Source organism: Podarcis cretensis (genome assembly GCF_951804945.1).
Source record: "Podarcis cretensis genome assembly, chromosome: 1".
Lineage (NCBI taxonomy): Eukaryota > Metazoa > Chordata > Lepidosauria > Squamata > Lacertidae > Podarcis > Podarcis cretensis.
The window spans coordinates 9,778,221-9,796,683 of NC_137170.1; the positions used below are offsets into that span (position 1 = coordinate 9,778,221).

Genomic DNA, 18,463 nt, shown 5'->3' on the forward strand with positions numbered 1-18,463 from the left:
ACCAGGGTTTCCAGCTGCTTTGGGACTACAACTCCCATCATCCCTAGCAAGCAGGAGTGGCGGTCAGGGATGATGGGAACTGTAGTCCCAAAACAGCTGGAGACCCAAGTTTGGGAAACCCTGGTCTACACTGACTGGCAACAGGGCTTCAGCCTTGCCTGGAGATGCCAGGGATTAAACGCAGGAGCAGATGCTCTAACCACTGGGCTATATGGCCCTTCCCCATATAAAGCGAGAGTCTATAGTCCCCATGGTTTTGAATGAAGCACCGTTTTAAACAGGAACTTAGGAAGCTGCCTTATCACGAGCCAGTCTATGTCCCATTATTTTCCCCACACTGGCAGTAGCTTTCTGGGGGCTTCAGGCAGGGGACACCCCCAGCCCTATATGAGATTGGACACAGGACATTCTGCATGCCAAGCAGGTACTCTGTGACTGAGCTGCACTATTTTGGATTTTTACTGCACCTTGTCCCAGGGGATGCAGGTGGGTAGCAGCTCTTTAACACCAAATAAGCCTGATTTCCACCAAACTATAAAACACTGTTTTCAGACAGGATTTGTTTGCTTAAGGGGCTAACCCATTCCTTTTTTTAAAAAAGAAATTTTATTAATTTTATGAATAAAAAATACAAATAAACACACATTGTAATATGTAATATGTGGAGATTCTTCGAATCTCGCATCTTCATCCCATCCCATCCATGGAGTCTTGTTTTAGAACATCTACAACTGCGTATTAGTTTGTACTCCAGGTATTATATCAAACCATATTATCCACAATGTTTTTTACACCACAAGCGTGTTAGAATCATGCTCTTGTTTTCATCTGCTTACAGTGGTCTCCTAAATAATTTGTAAATTTTTCCCATTCTTTTATAAAGTTTTTATCCTCTTGGTTTCTGAGTTTTCCAATCAGCTTTACCATCTCGGCGTAGTCCATCAACTTGGCTTGCCATTCTTCTCTGGTTGGGACTTTATCATCTTTCCAAATCTGGGCCAATAACATCTGCATGGCTGTTGTTCCATACATAAAAAGTCTTTTCTTGCTCCTTCAGGATATCGGTACCTGTAATTCCTAATAAAATAGCTTCTGGTTTTGTTTTTTAAAAAACCCAAAAGTTATTTTAAACATTTTCTTCATTTCGTTATATATTATCTCCCAGAAAGCTTTTATTACCTTACAGTTCCACCACATATGATAAAAGGTATCTTCCTTTTCTTTACCATTTCCAGCAGATATTTGAACTTGTCTTATACATTTTTGCTAACTTCGTTGGAGTCAAATACCCACCAGTACATCATTTTCGTATGATTTTCTTTCAGTGTAGAACACGCCATAAATTGGGGCTAACCCATTCTACCCATTCTAGGCGACACAAAAGACGACGGCATTTAGGAACAGAGTCAGACCATTGATCTATCTACCTCAGTGTTGCCCACACTGCCTGGAAGCAAGTCTCCAGGGTTTCAAACCAGTCTCCTGCCTGGTGATGCCAGAGGAAAGCTCTACCAGCGAGTTACGGCTTTCCCTTATTTTTGCTAGACTATCTTCCCCGGTATACCTGCAGAGGAGTAGCAAAGCTCCAGATAAAGTCATGGCAGAGCAAAGGGACTGGACTTTCTCTGTAAGTCTTCTGCAAGAACAAAGCCCGAACTGTACGTTGGGAAGATGGGCGCTCACTACTGATCCACATCCCCGTTTGGATCTTCCTAGTCAAATTTACAATACTAGTTACAGGTAGGTGTTAGTCTGCTGTAGTCGAAACAAAATAAAAAAAATTCCTTCCAGTAGCACCTTAGAGACCAACTAAGTTAGTTATTGGTATGAGCTTTCGTGTGCATGCACACTTCTTCAGATACACTGAAACGGAAGTCACCAGACCCTTATATATAGTGAGAGGGTGGGGAGGGGTATTACTCAGAAGGGTGGTGGGAATGGGTGATTGGCTGATAAGTGTGGTAGACCTGTTAATGACTGTTAATGACTGCAATTGGTCTTACAGGAAAAAGCAAAGGGTGAGATGGCTAAAAATAGCTTTATCATGTATAATGAGATAAGAATCCAATGTCTCTATTCAGACCAGGTCTCTCCGTGGTTTTAAGTTTGGTAGTAAGTTGCAATTCAGCAATTTCTCTTTCTAGTCTATTTCTGAAATCCTTTTGTAATAAGACAGCTACTTTGAGATCTTGTACAGAATTTCCTGGGAGATTGAAGTGTTCTCCTACTGGTTTCTTTGTCTTGTGAATCCTGATATCAGATTTATGTCGCATTTATCCTTTGGCATAGGGTTTGGCCTGTTTGTCCAATATAGAGAGCTGAAGGGCACTGAAAGCTCATATCAATAACTAACTTAGTTGGTCTCTAAGGTGCTACTGGAAGGAAATGTACAGTAGTTCAGGATACTCTCTAGAGCACAGAATCATAGAATTGGAAGGGACCCCAAGGGTAATTAATAACAATAATAATTTATTATTTATACCCCGCCCATCTGGCTGGGTTTCCCCAGCCACTTCGGGTGGCTCCCAGTCAAATATTAAAAACACAATACAGCATTAAACATCAAAAACTTCCCTAAACAGGGCTGCCTTTTAAAAGTAGGATAGTTGCTTATAATGCTGTTGGACTACAACTCCCGTCATCCTTGTTAGTTCCCCATACTGGCTGGCACTGGTGGTTCAGTCCTCCTCAGTGGGGGCTTTTCTAGTAGGGTGAATGGGTCTCTGCACTACCACCCTCATTCTGCCATCAGCCAGCCCTCACCCACCTGCCTTTGTACTTCCAATAAGTCCAGGCGTTGGCCCTGGCTCCCAGCTTCCTCCTCCATAGCCTCAGTGTTGTTGTTGTGGAACTCAGCAGGGAGGGAGAGGATGGGGACAAAGCCAGAACCAGCCGGCTATGCTATCATTGGCTCTAGCGCCACCTGCTGTTGGTCTCCCTGCTTTCTGCCCTATCAGCCTGCCTCTGATCCCCAGCATCTCCAGGGAGTGCTGGGAAAGACCCCTGCCTGAGACCCCGGAGAGAAGCTGCCAGTCAGTGTCAAGAACCCAGAGCTTCCTGTGCTCTTTTGGGGAAAGGTTGTAGTTCAGGGGTAGAGCATTTACTCCACATGCAGGAGGTCCAGGTTCCATTTGTGGTGTCTCCAGGTAGGGTTGGGGTAAGACTCCTGAAACCCTTGACAGATGCTGCCAGCCAGTGTCAAGGATCCTGAGCCAGGTGAAGCAACAGTCCGACACAGGCGTGGACAAATGTTCCTGTGATACTTGCGCAGCCTTCTTCTGCAGCTACACTGCAATTCACAATAGAAAGCAGGAGGGAGCAGCCTCACTTTTCCTGCGACGTTATATTGTGGTTTGAGTGCTGGGATAATGTGAATAACCCAGGGAGTATAGACGGTCTCTTGTTCTTACAGTAAGAACCATGCACTTGCCGTGCTATAAACCAACGCTCTAGAGGGGGTTCTGAATGGAGCACATGGGGGAAAGGTGGTCTCCCAGGGCGTTTGTGTGGACAGGTGTGGATCCTTAGCCGTGTACCCATGTTTTCCTAGGGTGAGGCTCAAAATGCAAAGCTGGTTATGAATGCGATACTGCTTTTTGTCCCGGCAGTTCTAGTGCTTTGTGCACCGAATAGCAACACACATAAACACACCCCGCATTGCTGACAGAAGGAACCAGTAGCACAAAAATAGCTTTTCCTGACTGGCCTCTGCCTCCCTCACCCTCCCATGCATTGAAAATCTGCCCGAGGATAAGTTATTCGGTCTGTTTGCAGGTGGCCCAGATGAGACGGAACCTCCTGCCACCTAGTGTTTGATGAGGCACTTTTTGTGCCTTCGGAAAGCTTACAGCAAGCAGTTTTCATGGCTCCTGCTCAGTGCCAGGCATTCAGGCAGCCTCTACACGGCCGTCAACTTGCTCTTCCCTTCTCCCTAGAGATCCATGCTTTCTTCGAGATGTGCTCAAGAAAATGCAGCGATTCCAACATTTCTTTCTTTACACAAGTATTTCTATACTTCTCTTTTACAAAATATCAGGGTGATGCACTATGAGAACACACACACACAAACACAAAACCCCCCTGTTAAAAGCAGTGCAGAACAATAATTAAAACTACAGGCTATTTAAGAAAATTGTGATCAACTCTATAAGGAAAACTGGATTAAATCACAGGATTGTAGAGTTGGAAGCGATCCTGAGGATGATCTAGTCCGACCCCCTGCAAAGCAGGAATATAATAATAATAATAATAATAATAATAATAATTTATTATTTGTACCCCGCCCAGCTGGCTGGGTTTCCCCAGCCACTCTGAGCGGCTTCCAACAAAGATTAAAAATACATCAAAATGTCACACATTAAAAACTTTCCTGTTTGCAGGGATTGAACCTGCAATCTTCCCATCATCAGCACCTTGCTCTAACCAACTGAGCTATCCAGGCTGCATTCAGATGTGTGTGAGTTTTCACGTAGGAGCTGGAATTTGATAATCAAGTGGAGGCTGCAAAAGCTTGTGTACATAATCAACACTGGTTCCACCAGACATTCAAACACCCCTTATTTTTTGGAGGCCACGTAAGAGAGAGAGAGAGACAGGTAACTCAAGTGCCATAGCCCTGGAGTCAGGGCAGTGGACAAGCTGGAACGTGCAGAGGAGGACAACCAAGATGATCAAGGGCCTGGAAACCAAGCCTGAGGAGGAAAGTTGGAGAAGATGAGGATGTTTAAACTGGAAAAGAGGAGATATGATAGCCATCTTCAGATATCTAAAGAGCTGTCACATGGAAGATGGAGCAAACTGTTTTCTCATGCTCTGGAGGGTGGGACTCGAACCAGTGGCTTCAAGTTAAAAGAAAGGAGATTCCGACTAAACATCGGGAAGAACTTGCAGACAGTAAAAGCTGTTTGACAGTGGAACTGTCTCCCTTGGGAGGTTGTGGGTTCTTCTTCCTTGGAGGTTTTTAAGCAGAGGCTGGATGGCCATCCGTCATGGATGCTTTAGTTGAGATTCCTGCATCACAGGGGGTTGGGCTAGATGACCCTCAGAGTCCCTTCCAACTCTACAATTCTGTGATTCTAAGATTCCCTTTCTTCCCTCTTAATCAGAAGAGGAATTGCACCTCTGCAAGATGAGCCTGTGGTGCTAGTACAACTTGATGATATCACACTGCCATCTTCTGACTTAAGAATGCTCTATTGCAGAAGCCCCAGGACAACCAATCTCTCTTCCACTTCCTCAGAGTAAGACTGCTGGAAGCAAGCTGGGCCTCTTTAACTGGAGAGCCCCCGTTCAGCAAAGGTGGAGGTTGTAGTTTGGACAGACCTACTGCCTCTATATAGGGCTCAGTGTAAGGTTGCCTTTTGCCGAAGCAACATCTAAAGCAGGGGTCAGCAAACCTTTTCAGCAGGGGGCCAGTCCACTGTCCCTCAGACCTTGGGGGCTGGAATATATTTTGGGGGGAAAATGAATGAATTCCTATGCCCCACAAATAACCCAGAGATGCATTTTAAATAAAGGGACACATTCTACTCATGTAAAAACACCAGGCAGGCCCCACAGATAACCCAGAGATGCATTTTAAATAAAAGGACACAGTCTAGTCATGTAAAAACACCCTGATTCCCGGACAACCCGCGGGCCGGATTTAGAAGGCGATTGGGCTGGATCCGGCCCCTGGGCCTTAGTTTGCTTTCCCATCATCTAAACTCTTCTCTCCTTTAGTATTGAGCCTCAGCTCTTGCCTTGCCTCGTTGGAGCTCAGGGCAGGCCATCAGTTTTCTTGTTCCCTAAATCCCCCAAGCCTGGGAGCTGGAACCATTGATCACCAGTCTCACTTGACAATCAGTTGCCAGGCAGTATCAATCGAAGTTGCAGATGGGTCCTTGAATGTTCAGACATTCCCCCATATAAACAGAAATTCCCTATATAAACATAATTCAGAGCTCTCATACGTAGAAGCCGTTTTGAGGTTAAGGGCATACAAGCGCTTGATGCATTCACCTTCAGGCTGAAGAGGTTTAGTCCAGACATATTGTGTAAGTTTGCCCTAAACCTGTTCCCTGGAGGACGTTTTTCTGGGTGCTTTCCATGTAATTTTGGTGATGAGTCCTGCCAGTCCGGATGGCAGATTAGGGGACTAGCACAGGTAGTATGCCCCCACCCCAAAATAAAATTGCATGACATTGACATGTCAATTGATGCTTCCATCTTTCAGTGCATTCAGAGCCGGCTCACCCATGAGGCAAGGTGACTGCCTCAGGCGGCAGGATCCACAGGGACAGCAGTTATTTCTGCAGATCTTCATTCCCCCCTTGTTCCTGATGTTGATCTTCGCTCACCCCTTCTGTAGTGGGGAGGTGGGTGCCATATTGCGGATCATCTCAGGTGCCAAAATGTCTTGGGCTGGCCCTGAGTACATTCTTCCCATTTAGCAAAGAACACTAGGTCAGCCATGAGGGGCCCTTTGGCCTGGGCAAGCACTGAAGCAATTGGCTGAGTCCCTCTCTAGTACCCGGTTCCAGGGACAAATGTTCCATTTGGTCACTGAATGTGCTGGCTCTGTCCCAACAGTACCCTTTGCACCAGCTGGAAAATGCAGCCCTTTTCTCAGAAGAAGATGTTGTCCTTAAAAAAAAAAAAAAAACCTGTTTAGTTTTTATATCTATAACTTCTTGTTGATTTTACCCTAATACGGCTTTGTTATTGAGGCTGCAATTTGTAATGGGTGTCTCACGGTTTCCTCCTGCAACCGTGAAGAATTCCAGCGGATGAGAAACGCTGTCTCTGCTCTGCACAACAAGTTTCTTAGCTCTTTTCCTTTCCCAGGTGCAAAGTCACAAATAGAGATCTGCATACTTCGGTCCTGATGGCTTGGCTCCTGCGGCTTCAGGAAATCATATTAGCCCCACAGAACCGTATCACCTACAAACATGGTTTTGGATTCTGTGTTGTTGTTTTTTAAGCCCTCCTTTCTCTAGCATCCTCATTCATTGTTGTCTTCACTCTAAAAGGAAGCTGAACTTCTCTGTCTGCTTCCCTCCCCCCCCTACTTATTTGTGTTTTTAACTGCGTTTCTCTGGAAAGTCTATCATGGCGAGATGGAGCGGGACAATAAAATGCAGTGAGTTATGTACAGACTTTGTAACAAATAGGAAAAACAGGCACAGTGTTTGGCGCAACAGAAGCCAAAGAATAATGGCGCTCCTAATACATTGACCAAAAGGGGGGCGGTGAGTTCGCCTGGACTGTTTTCTGCTCACTGGCTCTAAGCATGCGGCGCTTGGAATCAGGGCTGTCAGAGTAGAATTGTGAGTTGGAAGGGATCCTGAGGATCATCGAGTCCAACCCCTTGCAAGGCAGGAATATGAAGCTATCCCATTCAGGGATTGAACCTGCAGCCTTGGCGTTCTCAGCACCACACTCTAACCAACTGAGCTATCCAGTCTGATGGGGCAAGTGACCTAGGTGAGTTTGCCTGGGGTTCTGAGCTCAGGCTACCTATCCTTGGCTGTCCTCTCACAGCAGCTGAAGCAAAATGGCACTTGGTCATGCTGGCAATGCCAGCCTACACGGGTTGTTGTTAACTTTTTCTAAGAAATAATAATTGGGGTGGGGGTGGAGCGGCAAATTTACATTAGTGCCCATTCAATACAGTGGTGCCCCGCAAGACGAATGCCTCGCAAGACGTAAAACCCGCTAGACGAAAGGGTTTTCCGTTTTGGAGGCGCTTCGCAAAACGAATTTCCCTATGGGCTTGCTTCGCAAGACAAAATGTCTTGCGAGTTTTTCCGACTTTTTTTCCCTTACCCCCCCTTTTTCTAAGCCGCTAAGCCGCTTATCAGCTGATCCGCTAAGCCGCTAAAAGCCGCTAATAGCGCTAATCCGCTAAGCCGTCAATGGGCTTGCTTCGCAAGACGAAAAAACCGCTAGACGAAGAGAATCGCGGAACGGATTAATTTCGTCTTGCGAGGCACCACTGTACATGGTGAGTGTGTGAGTGATTATGACCAGGATCATGCAAGGTGGAATCCATTCTGCACAGCAGGGGGATTTATATAACACTTTAAGAGGTTGGGGGAATTTACAGGAACTTAATTTCAGCGAGGGTGATCTATAGATCTAAAGGGAATTTGTGCTAAAATTCTTGCATCGTGGCATGTGGGGAAACAACTGTGTTACACTATGGATTGCAGTTGCCAGTTCTCACAGTCCCAGACTATTTCTGAGATCATCCTGTTTGTTACCATTGCTTATCAGTACTGTATTGTGGTGTCTGTCCATGGAACTCAGGTTGACATGTGAGGATCAAATAGGATAACGCCCCCCCCCCCCCGCCAACCTAAGTTCGGCTGAAAGGCAGTGATTGGGTCAAGGGAGATTTGAGCAGGATTTTTTCTGCCCTGTGTCCAACACCACTTTGGTGGATCTGCCACAAACTTTGGATGCAAAAGCCAATTAAAGGTGTCCTATTTGCACTTTTCGCCATTCATCAGGAAAGGAATCAAGCCAGCAGGATCTGAAATCAAACGGTTGGCTTTGCTGAACATGACCAGCAACCTCCTTTTCTCCGTTCCATTTCCGCCGAAGTCTTTGAGACTCCTTCAGAAGTATGTCAAAAGCTGAGTGGCTTGTGGCCTGCTCCTGTGGCCGCCTGCTTTTCTGAGTGCCCTGCTCAACAGAGACGGAGGGAATGGCAACACCGGTCTAATGAGAAACCCAAGCTTTTGGATTCTGCCCAGTTGTGTACGTGGCTGAGAGGGAGCCGAAATCCAAGGGAGAGCCAATGGGAACAAAGAAGTGTCCCTCACGCTCCCTGACATTCCCCTCCCTGCAGAGCGAGATGCATGCGAAGCCCGATTTAGCCATGGCCTGAATGCTTTGCGGTCCCCGAGCATGCAATCTATCCCCACCATGCAGCGGGAGCGCGTTTGCCGGATTCTGGCCCGGGGACTCGACTGCAGTGTCCTTGCCAGGCAGACGAGCTGCTCAAGGATGTGAAAATGCTTACTTGCAGTTGTTTTCTGCGGAGAGATGATTGATTTGCTCTATCTGGAGGCTTTCGGACCTGGAAACCCGAGTGCAGCAGAAAATGCGCTGGCTGTTTTGGCGGAGCCGGGTGTTGAGAGGACAGACAGCTGGCCGATGACCTCAGGAGAATGACAAATGCAGGGCCAGGTGTCTCGGTCCGCTACAGAATGCCTCCAGCTAAGCCAGGCCCCAGCTTGGAGGAGGGTGGGCGGAAGGAGCTCAGGCCGAGAGGAGGCCCCCAGCGAGCTCCCTTTGCCGTTTCTGATGAACAGGCAGGGGCTTGTGCTCAGAGGCTCGGCATCCAGGGACGCAGATTCCCTTGTGAATTTGGAGAGGCACATTTCTGCCTTCCTTTGTCGCACTGAAAAAGCTGGTTGGAGCCGACCTTGTTGCGCAGCCAAGCGACGGCATGCGGAATGTTGTAGGGATGAGATCACCGCTGTAATCTAAGACACCAGTGGCTGTTTGAACACACACACACACATATATAGAAAGAAAGAAATTAAAAAGGCATTTGTTACCCAGCATAACCCATGGGCCTTTCTCAGCAGGGCGCATTTGCACCTGTTGAAAACTTCAGTCGCTTTAAAAAAAGAAAATCTGGAAGGAAATGTAAAGTTAGCACTCCCTGCATGTCGAAACAGGAGCATAGGGATTGTGGAGTGAGGAAGTCGGTGACTAAAGGAAACTCAAATGCTGCTTTCAAGTTTAATTATGCAAATCAGTAGTTTTATGCAAATCACTCTGGGGTGCAACACCCAGAACAAGTTTCTTGGAGGTTTGATCTCTTTTGACTTTTATCCCAGTAAACGTGTTTAGGAGGGGAATGGCAGTTTCTGTAATCCTCCTCTGGTTTTGCCTGGACACATTTATGAAATCATTGCAGTATCTGGGCTAGGATGGATAGATAATCTTTGTGTGCCCCCTCTGCACAAGAGGTCTGGAGGGTGGCAACACAAGAAGGGGCCTTTTCTTCAGTTGCTCCCCATTTGTGGAATGCTCTCCCCCTTGAGGTCCGTCTGGTGCCTTCATTGTACAGTGGTACCTCGGGTTAAGTACTTAATTCGTTCTGGAAGTCCGTCCTTAACCTGAAACTGTTCTTAACCTGAAGCACTACTTTAGCTAATGGGGCCTCCCGCTGCCGCCATGCTGCCAGAGCACGATTTCTGTTCTCATCCTGAAGCAAAGTTCTTAACCTGAAGCACTATTTCTGGGTTAGCGGAGTCTGTAACCTGAAGCGTATGTAACCCTAGTACCACTGTATATTCTTAGGTGCCGGACAGAAACGTTCCTCTTTTTGGGCCGATCAATATTCCACAGCCTTTTAAATGTGTTTGTGGGGAGGGGGGTATTGTTTTGCTTTTCTTTTAACTATTTATTTTATGTTTCTAGCCTGTATTTTTATCTTGTAAACCACCCCGAGATCTTAGGGTTACATTTCAGTCAATCAATCAATCAATCAATCAATCAACAGGACATGTTGTGGAGGTAGAATAAAAAAAAAAAGGTAAAGGACCCCTGACAGTTAAGTCCAGTCATGAACGACCTTGGGGTTGCAGCTCTCATCTCGCTTTACAGGCCAAGGGAGCAGACATTTGTCCGCAGACAGTTTTTCCGGGTCATGTGGCCAGCATGACTAAGCCGCTTCTGGCGAACCAGAGCAGCGCACGGAAATGCCGTTTGCCTTCCCGCCAGAGTGGTACCTATTTCTCTACTTGCACTTTGACGTGCTTTCAAACTGCTAGGTTGGCAGGAGCAGGGACCGAGCAACGGGAGCTCACCCCGTCGTGGGGATTCGAACTGCTACCTTCCGATCGGCAAGCCCTAGGCTCAGTGGTTTAGACCACAGCACCACCCGCGTCGGTTCAGCAGGATCTGCTGGAAGTAGAATAGAAACATCAATAAGAATGTGGGGTTGCAGAAGCACGTGGGGCAAGAGATCAACAGTGGGAGACCTCCTGAGGATAATGTAGAAAAACTCCGCTATTGTTTGTACCATGGGGGTCTTTTTTATCCTATATTTGTGCTAAAAGTTCCATTTATTCCAACAAGAGTCTTGGGCCAGGCCTGAGCACAGGGGCCAAGCTGCCTGTCTCCTTCTGCCTCCTCGGTCTCTATGTCGCCCCTTGTAGAACTCATCAGGAAGGAGGAAGAGGTTGGGAGGTAAACTAGAATTAATGGTCTCTGCTTTTCATTGGCACTGGCTCCAAATCATGTTGACCTCCCTGCCTTCCACCTTACCATTCGCAAGGGGATGCCAGCAGATGTATATTAATGACTTTCCTCTATAAAATAACGATAACGGCAATGGTAGTAATAATATTTGCCATGCTCCCTCTCCCTGGAAGCAGGCCTGAACATTGCTTGAATGCGTTGTAAGGCTTTTTGCTGATTTGTGTTGGCTGTTTACGTCCAGGATCAAGGCAGGTTTTGTCTGGATCAATCGTAATAGCAAGTTTCTTTTCTCCTACTCAAACCAATGGTTTCAAGCTGCAATAAAGCACATTCCGACTAAACAGCAATAAGCACTTTCTGACAGTGGGAGCTGCTTCAGTAATATCCAAGGCAACACGATGACCAAGTGCAACAATGCAATATCAATATAAACTCTTTATATAATCTATACGGAACATAGAACAATATGAAAAACTCTTGATGGATTCTCTTGAAAACATAGAACCAAATAAACATAAGTCTTATAAGTCTCTGAAAATCTTTGTAGACTATGCAAGTCTCTGAAAGAAGCAAAGGGTCAGAAAACAAGTTGTAAGGGTCAGATTCTTATCTGATGAAAACCAGCCATAAAGTTTCAATAATTCATTTGCAGTTTATGAAGCATTTCTGTATCCTTCTGCTGTGCTGAAGAATTCTACGAAACAGTGGGTATATCCGGAATCACTGTTCACTACGTCTGTTTGTGGACCACTTTGGCAGCGTCATAAAACAAAGCTTTACAACTTGTTTTCTGACCCTTTGCTTCTTTCAGAGACTTGCATAGTCTACAAAGACTTTCAGAGACTTATAAGACTTATGTTTATTTGGTTCTATGTTTTCAAGAGAATCCATCAAGAGTTTTTCATATTGTTCAATGTTCTGTATAGATTATATAAAGAGTTTATATTGATATTGCATTGTTGTACTTGGTCATCGTGTTGCCTTGGATATTACTGATAATTGTTCCAACATAGTGGGAGTTGTTTGACCATGGAAGGTTGTGGACTCTCCTACCTTGGAGGTCATTCAGCAAAAGTTGGATGGCCATTGGCCGTGGATGCTAGATGGCCCTTGGGATCCCTTCCAGTTCTATGAGTCTACCCCAAGGGAGAGGGCAGGAGGTAGGAAGAACGTATTTCTGCATTTTTCTCCCGCTTTAAAAAGCTGTCGTACTTTCCTGTCCCCCAGTTTGTGATGCTGAGGTTAAATCAGGGAGCCGGCAACGTTTTCCAGTGGGTGTGCAACTTTCTCCCCTCCTGTCAAACAACCGGCAAATGAATGAATCTTATCTTCCCCATGCCGCCTGTTAAGACATCTGGACAGCAGATTTTGAGGAGGGAAACATCTGCATGCCAAATACTTGCAGATGTATGGTGCGCTGTCGACAGTCTGTGTGTAACGCACACTTTCAGGCTGACCAAGCGAGGACAGAATAGAGCGAATGATGCTTCTGTCGCCCATGTTTCCAGGAAGAATCGCTTTGCCTTTTCAGGGCTAGGTCTGGGCCCTGCTCCGAGAGAGACAAAAAGCTGTCACGTGGCACTGCTGATCAGTTTCCCCGAACACAGGATTTCAAGACCTTCTGTCAATTTTGCACTAACACCAGCTATTCCCCACTAGGGCTGAGCGATATCTGGTTTTCAACATCATGATATGTCTGTCAGGAGTTCAGCCTACACTCGAGTAGGACCCTGGCAGAGACACATGCCCGACTGGCATGTTCCCTCCCTCCTGGTCGATTGTTCCAACAATCTTCAAAAGCTTTCTTCAGCCCGAACATCACAGCGACCGATGCCAACTGACACTGGCACACTTAGGGATCCGCAGAGTTTGCACATCATGCGTGACAGACCTCAGCAACTCGGCATTTTGGCTAATCTACTTTATTTACATATAAACACACACGGAGCACTGCAACATGGCTCCCTCCCTCTCTAGCATCAGACAGCAAAGAGAAAAAAACAAAGGACAATAGTCCCACTTCATGGAACACAGTAACACAGAGATCCTGTCTCCGTCACTTCCCACTCTGTGGAATCAAAATATACACCATCATGTGAAAAACAACAATCCCATGACTGCAATCATAGAGCAGGAATTCTAACAGTGTCACCAGCTAAACATCGCAATATACCAATATACCAGGGTGTCTGAAATAAGGATGGTGCTATTCAGAGTCATTGGCTGGCTTCACGGTTTCCCCCTCATTGTTATTTTTGCACAGCACACAGAAACACATCATGATTCACGATATATTGCCACGTCAACAATTATGAAACCTATTTAACAATATGGACTTCAAACCATATCGCCCAGCCCTGTTCCCCAGTCCTTCGAGCCGTCAACTACCTAGTCACAGATGAATGGGACCCACTGAGACTGAGGGTGCCTTCCCCACCAGTCCTGGACTGGTAAAACCATGGCTGAAGAGGCCCCCCAAGACTGGTCCCCAGTTTGCAACAGACAGCTGGCATTTGTTTCTAGGCAGCACTTCACTTATTCCAACGTATAAATATTGGATTAAACCTCCTACTTGGCTGCTCTAAACAAATATTCACAATTCGCACATCTTGAGCAATTCAAGATGCCTGCCAGCGAACAAGATTTTCTTTTTGGGGTGTTTTAAGAAATGTGCCAAAACCAATTTCTTTGCCATTTGAAGCGGGACGCCTTTGGGGTGTTTTTTTTTTCTTCCCAGAGAAAGCAAAGGAAAGGATAAAATGTTTCCTGGGCTATCAGGAATGCAAATTTAATATTTAAGGGGTGGGGTTATGTTTTTGCCTCCCATGTACAGAGTCTTGCATGTGAGGAAGCAGATTTTTGAAGCACCCCTGAGAGATGCCCAAAGGCTGGTGGGGCAGTTGGGTGGAGGAATGGCTTGACTGCCCTTCATTGCTGCTTTTGCCCTAGTCATCAAGTGTTGTTATTTTTATATAAATTTATTTATTTGGTTATTAGAATTTTACAGTCACATATCCAACGTACAACATAGGAACAAGATTCCAGAGAATCTCCTGGACTTCCTTCCTCCCTTTGTGTGTCCTATTTTAAATCATTTCCTCCTGCATCTTTTATAATACTCCAAATCTTTTATCTCTCCATTATATCCAAAATTCACCATTAAACTACAAGTGTTATTCCAATCCTCCTAACGATTTTAACTGTTTACAATGATTTTTAAGATAAGTTATAAATTTTCCCCATTCCTTATGAAGATTTTGGTCTTCCTGATTTCTGATTGTTCCGGTCATTTTAGCCATTTCGGCATAATCCATCAACTTCATCTGCCATTCTTCCCTGGCAGGGACTTTATCTTCTTTCCATCTCTGGGCCAATAGCATCCGTGCAGCCGTGGTCGCATACATAAATAGTCTTTTCTGCTCCCTTGGGTGGGATTTCGGCACCTAGAATTCCTAAAAGGAAGGATTCGGATTTTTTTAAAGAAAATGTTATTTTAAACATTTTTTTCAGCTCATTATATATCGTTCCCCAAAATTCTTTTACTGCCTTACATTTCCACCACATATGATAAAAGGTGCCTTCTTTTTCCTTACATTTCCAGCATACATTTGACCCTCATCATATGTTATTAACTGGGGGAGTTTGCCGTTTCCAGATCCGGGGCTGCCTTCTTACTCAGACGGCTATCGGAAAGGATTTGATAAATTAACAGAGAATCCGTTTCTTGATGGCTGCTGGCCAAACAACCTTTTTGTGTTTAGAGGCAGTGCTGGCGATCGGATTTTGAGGGCCCTGCAAAACTGAGAAAGGTTTTATCCTGTTGGAGTGATTGAAGAAAATAACTTAAATCATTTGCACAACACTTGTGGACTAAAAAAAGCAATAGTGAATACCGCTGGGATTCGCTTGTGTGACTTCCGTTCCTGATCTCTGATGAACTTGTGCTTTGTGGCCATTTCCGCTCCAGTCTCCCTTTCTGACGGAATTGGCATGCCTACCAGCGAGTAATCACAGGTCACTTTCTTCCATTTGGGATTAGGATGCTGTGCCTTGTGATCCCCTTAGCATTTCTTTGTGGGCAGATTAAGTACTCCAGGGGAGTGACGAGTTTCCTTTTCCTTGGAAGGAAGCGCAGAGGTCTCTGGGTGCCTCGGCAAGTGTAGGGGCACGACCCCCTTCTGCCTCTTCCGCCGAGACACTGCAGCAGAACTGACCTTGGGCGTTTGCCCTCCCTGTTCTGTCTACGTAGCATCTTCACAAAAATAACCAGGTTAGAAATAGTGCTCACGTCTGCCTGTTCTGTTTATTAGGTGCAAGACACAGACTTTTGGAAAACTGTAATTAATCAATTCATCCATTAAAGCCCCCCACCTTAAAAAAACAAAGAAACAAAAATTTATTGGTTTTGAAACAAATACAAGAACCATTAAACACTTATCCAGCGGCACATTTGTGTGAACGATCAAAATCAAGACTTTGTTATACCAACCACTCAATTTTCTCAGTGGAGAGGTTAAATAATAGGTTTGAACATTGAATGTGTATGTAAGCTTATGTCTAAAGTCAGTGGACAGACCTTTTTTTCTTTAACGCTTTTACAGCATTGCTGGGATCTTCCTGCTTATGACATCTGCCCTGTAAAAGCAGGCTTCGTTTAAGCACTCTTCACGGAAACTAGCCCTAAATTAGAAGATGCAACTGCTTGGCCTGTTTTACTGGTGGTCCCATGTTCTCTCCCCAGCCAGCGCTGCAGCTGTTTCAGGTTTCTCGGGGAAGCGTACGAGAGAATCTGTGGGTGGGTTGCAAGTTTACGCTTGAGCTGCCAAGTGGAGAGATGGAATGACTCTACCTTCCCAGGAGCAAGTTGGACCAAGATGGGGCGAAACCAAAACAGCGAGTCGTAATCTTGCTGGTTTGAGGTGGAGCTGCGAAAGCTGGTTTTCATTTGGGATTCTGCTGTCTGTGAAGGGCTGAGACAATCAGCTGGCCACTTATGACATGATAACACCTTAGGATAGAGATAAGCAACTGACAGCCAGGGAGCAGGGAGAGGGAGGGAGTCAGCTCTTCCATGGGCTTCCCATCTGGCCTCCAGTTAACTCCCTCACCTCTGTTCATTAACTTCCAGCCACTTTCTCCCAAACTCAGACATTGGGTGGGGCGTGGAAACATAGAATTATAGAGCTGGAAGGAACCCTGAGGGTTATCTAGTCCAACCCCCCTGCAAGACAGGAATCTCAACTAAAACATCCTTGACAGGTAGCCATCCAACCTCTGCTTTAAAACCTCCAATTATGGAGAGTCCATCACCTCCTGAGGGGGTCTCTTCCGCCATCGAACTGCTCTTACCATTGGAAAGTTTTTCCTGATGGTTAGTTGGAATCTCCTTTCTTATGAATTGAAGTCATGGGTTCGAGTCCTAACCCTCCAGAGCAGGAGAGAACAAGCTTGCTGCATCCTCCATGGGACAGCCCTTAAGATATTTGAAGATGGCTGTCCTATCTCCTCTCAGTCTCCTCTTTTCCAGATTAAACACCCCCATCTTCTTCAACTTTCCTCCTAGGGCTTGGTTTCCAGACCCTTGATCATCTTGGTTGCCTTCTTCTTTACCTGTTCCGAGTTACCAATATCCTCCTTAAATTGTGGTCCTCTAGAAATGGTTGGACTTCGACTCCCATCAGCCTCAGTCAGTGGTCAGTGGTCAAGGATGATGGGAGTTGTAGTCCAGCTACACCTGGAGGGCTACAGGCTCCCCACCCCAAAAGGGCTCCTCTAATTATTTCCTTCCTAGCATAAAACAGCAGCCGAGGCCTTGGCCAAGTTCTCCTCTACTGATTCCCACACAGAGGAACCCTTGGGTACGGGCATCCATGGTGCATCGTAAGGGCACTGCTGCGCCAAAGCAGAGCGGGAAGGTGGCCAAGATCCGTTTGCCTCTGTCTCAGCTGGTATGGGAGTGAGTCAGAGGTGACCCTTCAGGTGTTGCTCGATTCAAAACATCATCCCTTTGAAAAGATAGTAACAAAACCAGCTGCTCCTCAAGGCTCAGGCTGTATTTATGGGGTGACGTTACTGAGCAATAGTAACTGTGCAACAGAGGAGAAATAAGCAGATTGGACCCACCAGTTGTAAATGTTGGACAGAGGCGATGTGAGATCCCCAGTGGGGTGGATGTTTAGCTCTTGCCATTTACTCACCAATAGGTGGACCAGATTAACCTCAGGTGCCCTTCCAATTCTGCAAATCTAGGATTCTGTAAGCTCTGTGTGTCATTAGTATCTCTTTACAACCACAACGAGTGCTTTAAAGATTTCCCAAAGCTGAGCTACACAACAGATGAATAGATTTTATGTTGTTGGGCTCTTTCCTGCGTAGCAGCTTTGAAACCATTTCAATCACATTCATATGAATGTTGTACTGATGGGAGTGATTTGGGAGCAGCTTAAACTTTCCATCTCCTTTCCTGGATATGCGAGAAAATGTTGGGCAGGCATCTGTTGAAGTTTTTGGTACTGGGCATCCTGACTCTGGGCAGGAGGTGGTTGAACCAGGTGAGGCACCGAATCCGTTCAACCTCTCTAATTATGGGAATGATTAATCCAGCAAGGAGAGTTAAATCAGATTTGGTCTCTGCTGTTTCCGTTTCCGATGTTTTGAGAAGTGTCCAGTGTCTGTGGCACTGTATCCAGCGGTGGGAACCAGAGAAATTGGCTTTTCTTTCAATTCCCATCCCGGAGCATGAAATGCTTGTTTCTCAGCTCAGACAATGCCTTTCTTTGTTCTAGGTATCTAAACCACGTCCGAGCCGCCTCCCCGCAAGATCTCGCTGGTGGCTATACTTCCTCCCTTGCCTGTCATCGAGCCCTTCAAGATGCCTTCAGTGGGCTATTTTGGCATCCTGGCTAGGTTGGGAGTAACAGACACTGGAGCGGAGCGAGCAAAGCAAAAAACCTCAGGTGAAAATTGCTGCCGTCTGCACCCTGGCCAGGCTGCCGTCTGTCTTTCCTTCCTTTTTTGTGTGTGAAGCCAGCTGCGCTTAAATATTAAAAACATGATGTACAGAAACTTTCTTTTTAAAAATGGTGGTCATGTTTCTTCTTCTCTGGTGGAATGAGGGTAAGGGTGGGAAAGGCTCTAGTCACTTTGCAGCTAGAGGCTATTGGAAGAGATAATGATTTTGTTTTGTATGTTTTGAGGTTTCAGAACCAGACTTGTAAAAATTTTAAAATAAAGTCAGATTGTTGTGATTAAATTCTGCAGA

The 18,463-nt window shown here is 45.8% G+C and overlaps 1 protein-coding gene across 1 annotated transcript in view; it reads left to right on the forward strand.

Annotated features, from left to right (window-relative positions):
* MNAT1 (MNAT1 component of CDK activating kinase) overlaps positions 1-18,454 on the forward strand; it is a 151,836-nt gene extending 133,382 nt beyond the window's left edge. Inside the window, exon 8 of the mRNA XM_079959202.1 lies at positions 17,988-18,454. Within this exon, the coding sequence (XP_079815328.1) occupies positions 17,988-18,108 (121 nt within the window). The 3' untranslated portion in view covers positions 18,109-18,454. The remainder of the gene's footprint in view (positions 1-17,987) is intronic.
* Positions 18,455-18,463: the final 9 nt, after the last annotated feature.